We start from the raw sequence: 3,410 nt of genomic DNA, 5'->3' as shown, positions 1-3,410 counted from the left end.
GAGGATTATACCTAATCTAGTACCGGAAGACATCAAGTGGGTCGGCGACGCGTCCACATCTTACGGAGTAGGGGTCCTGATAGGCACGAACTGGGCAAAGTTCAGACTCTTACCAGACTGGGACGTCGTACGAGAGGATAACGTGAAGCGTAATATCGCGTGGATTGAGACTGTCGCAGTGAGGTTAGGCCTTCTCGTGGTACTGAAGATGAAACAAACGAAAGGAAAATGTTTCATTGTCTGGACAGACAATACAACTACTGAGGCAGCCATCAGAAACACCCGATCCAAAGACCGGGCAGTCAACAACGAATGGAAAAGAATTCAGAAGCTCCTAACGACTCACCAGTGTTCGATTAAACAAGAACGGGTTACCTCAGACGACAACGACGCAGACCGTCTTTCAAGAGGTTTAGAAACCAACCTCCACTGGGCCGAAGAAGTACTGATTCACATGCCGGAAGACCTCGCACCTTTCTTGAGACAAGAACTTACACCAGTCCCGAGACAAGAATGAGCGCCGACACCGGACCCCCGAAGAAAAACCTTGACCTGAAAAAGATAACGAATTTCATTAGCAACGAGAATGGAGTAGTGACAATGGAAACGGATCCCGTACAGCGATTGATGGTGCTAGGAGGAAGCTGGACTAGAGATACACTAATCCAATACAACTCCGCGATAACAAAATACTTGACCTTTGGGAAGAAGGACAACAAGACACGGCAGCAACTCCTACCAGCCAGCGCACAACAAATCCTCCTATTTATACAATGGGCCGCGCCGAAAGTCGAAGGTGAAGCGAGAACAAACCAAGAGATTCGACCTTCGACAATCGAAGCATATCTATCTGGCCTACGAGCCTGGCACCTATTCCACCACTTGAGCTTCCCGGACATCGACCAGAGAGAAATCAATTGGGCGCTCAAGGCAGCAAAACTTCTCGATTCTCGAGCCAAAGAAAACCCACAGAAACGCCCTGTCCAGATAATACACCTCGCCAGCCTGTTGAGGAACCTACCCAGAAACGATGGAGCAGCCGAGTTAGCAGTGACAATGGCACTCGTAGCATTTTGGGGGATGGCGCGCTTAGGCGAACTCACCACACTTCGAGAGGAGAAAGAAGTTCGGATCAAAGATGTGAAGATCTCGGCCGATGAACAAGTAATGTCGATCGCTCTCCGAGAAGCCAAGACAGCGAGGCCAGGCAAGAAACAAGTACTGACGTTGAGACGACACAAGTCAATCCTCGACCCCGTGGCAGCTGTAGAACGTCTATTAAAAAGGCATGTAGAGAACGGTTCATACGCGGAAGATAGACTGTTTACCTTCGACCTCGAAGAAGGGAAAGGAGGAACTAGATTAGTTAAAGAAGGAGTCATGGCAATCCTAAAGAAGTTATGGAAGAAAGACGGCTACGATAAACTCACCGGTCACTCATTTAGAGTTGGCGGAGCCTCTTTCCTGTGGAACGAAGGCCTCCCACTAAACCAGATAATAGAGAGGGGTCGATGGAAATCAAAGTCGTACGAAAGATACTTGAGGAAGTTTAGCGATGACGAGATGAGAATCAACAGAGAATGGTTGAAGAAGATGGAAATAAAGAGTCCAGAGTGAAGAAAGACAATACCAGACTTACAAATGAATGCGCTACAGATCAAACGTAGAGGCGCAAAAGATTGAATGCCTTGAGAAATACAGTGAGAATACAAGGGGGGATCTGCAGACGTACAAGCCACACAGAAACCTTGTGGCACCTGCGAGAGTAGGTCCTAGTGAGCTCGGGGCTCCCCGATGCCCCAAGGTTCGGTAGGCTAGGACTAAGCTCTCCAGTTCCCTTTTCAGGCACTTTACGCCGTCTGGAGCTCGGAACAGACCGAGAGTCCGTCCCGCAGGACCTCAGAAGTAGGCCCTGAGGCGACTCCGGTACACTCCCGAGCTCGAGACACCCCCCCCACACTATTCTCAACTTAGGATACCCTAGGTAGGATAGCATAAGGCTGAGAACGGATATATGTAGAGTACACTTGTATACTAAACATATATGGAAATACTAAGAGCTTGTAAACCTAACTCTTACCCATAGAGTAAAGATAGATGGTAGCTTCCCACCAAAGGCACGACGTGGTAAGGCATTTCTATCGTCACCAAAAGGGTAAGAGACGAGTAGGTGCACATGTAACATGACATACACGACAGAGGCGGGTAGGTCAAAGAGTCAGAGAGTGAAACAAAAATTTTCATTACACTCTCTAGAAATCCTTTCCTGCACCTTTAGTCGTAGATCTTGTTTATCCAAGCTCTTCAAACTAGTTAAACTTGATTTAACAATTTTTCGCGCCCACCCACCTTCCATAGGCTAGGACTAAGCTCTCCGGTTCCCTTTTCAGGCACTTTACGCCGTCTGGAGCTCGGAACAGACCGAGAGTCCGTCCCGCAGGACCTCAGAAGTAGGCCCTGAGGCGACTCCGGTACACTCCCGAGCTCGAGACACCCCCCCCACACTATTCTCAACTTAGGATACCCTAGGTAGGATAGCATAAGGCTGAGAACGGATATATGTAGAGTACACTTGTATACTAAACATATATGGAAATACTAAGAGCTTGTAAACCTAACTCTTACCCATAGAGTAAAGATAGAAGCAAGGCAAAACTCCTGTTGGTCAATATATTTCAAAATTTAATGCAATCGCTTTTCAACTTCAAATCTCAGAAATTGTGTTAAAGGACATGTTTAGTCGTGGTTTACGAAATGATCTTAGGGAGCATGCTTTACATTTACCTGATTGGAAGAAGTGTACTACGTTGGAAGCTCGGCAAGAATTGGCTTCTTTGGCATCTGAACAACTTCATGATATCGGTATTCATCGTGCAACTTACGGATCTTCGCAGCCTTTGCAAAAGGTGGTATCTTCTCCTGTGGTGGTCAACATTCCTCGTGATCCAAATGCTATGGATATTGATGTCCATGCGTTGAATTCGAACTCAAAGAAAACCTTTCCTCCCTTACCTGCTGGGATCTCGTGGTCATTTTTTCGCAATTTCTGTCATTCAAACGTCATGTGTCATAGGTGTTTGAAGCCTTATGATCACACTCATAAACGTGACGGCAAGAGCATTGCTTGCCCAAACGCCCCACCTTCCTTGACTAGGGACATCGAGTTGTTTATCGCGCGTCTTCAAGCTCAACCTCAACCTGTGGCATCAGTTTCGGCTAGAAGTCCGGCAGTTAATCCGTTTCCTCACATCAATCATCACCTTGCTCCTACTTCTGCAGCAATTATGAACTTTCCGGACGTCAATCCTGCTTTTCATCAAGTTCCGGCTCCTGCGTCGTTTTATAACCCGCCACCACACATGGTTTCACTTCCTCCTCATTCATACTTGCCTCCGTTTCAGTATGGACGA

The 3,410-nt window shown here is 47.2% G+C and overlaps 1 protein-coding gene across 1 annotated transcript in view; it reads left to right on the top strand.

Moving 5' to 3' along the window:
* MELLADRAFT_110340 (uncharacterized protein) overlaps positions 1 to 3,091 on the top strand; it is a gene marked incomplete at both ends in the record, with an annotated part of 5,237 nt that extends 2,146 nt beyond the window's left edge. The window contains 2 exons of the mRNA XM_007414457.1: positions 2,716 to 2,966; positions 3,074 to 3,091. Of these exons, the coding sequence (XP_007414519.1) occupies positions 2,716 to 2,966; positions 3,074 to 3,091 (269 nt within the window). The remainder of the gene's footprint in view (positions 1 to 2,715; positions 2,967 to 3,073) is intronic.
* Positions 3,092 to 3,410: the final 319 nt, after the last annotated feature.

This window comes from Melampsora larici-populina, assembly GCF_000204055.1.
Source record: "Melampsora larici-populina 98AG31 unplaced genomic scaffold MELLAscaffold_43, whole genome shotgun sequence".
In the NCBI taxonomy this organism is placed as follows: Eukaryota; Fungi; Basidiomycota; class Pucciniomycetes; order Pucciniales; family Melampsoraceae; genus Melampsora; species Melampsora laricis-populina.
Note: the sequence above shows the minus strand (reverse complement) of the source record. Positions and strands in the feature narration are given on the sequence as shown.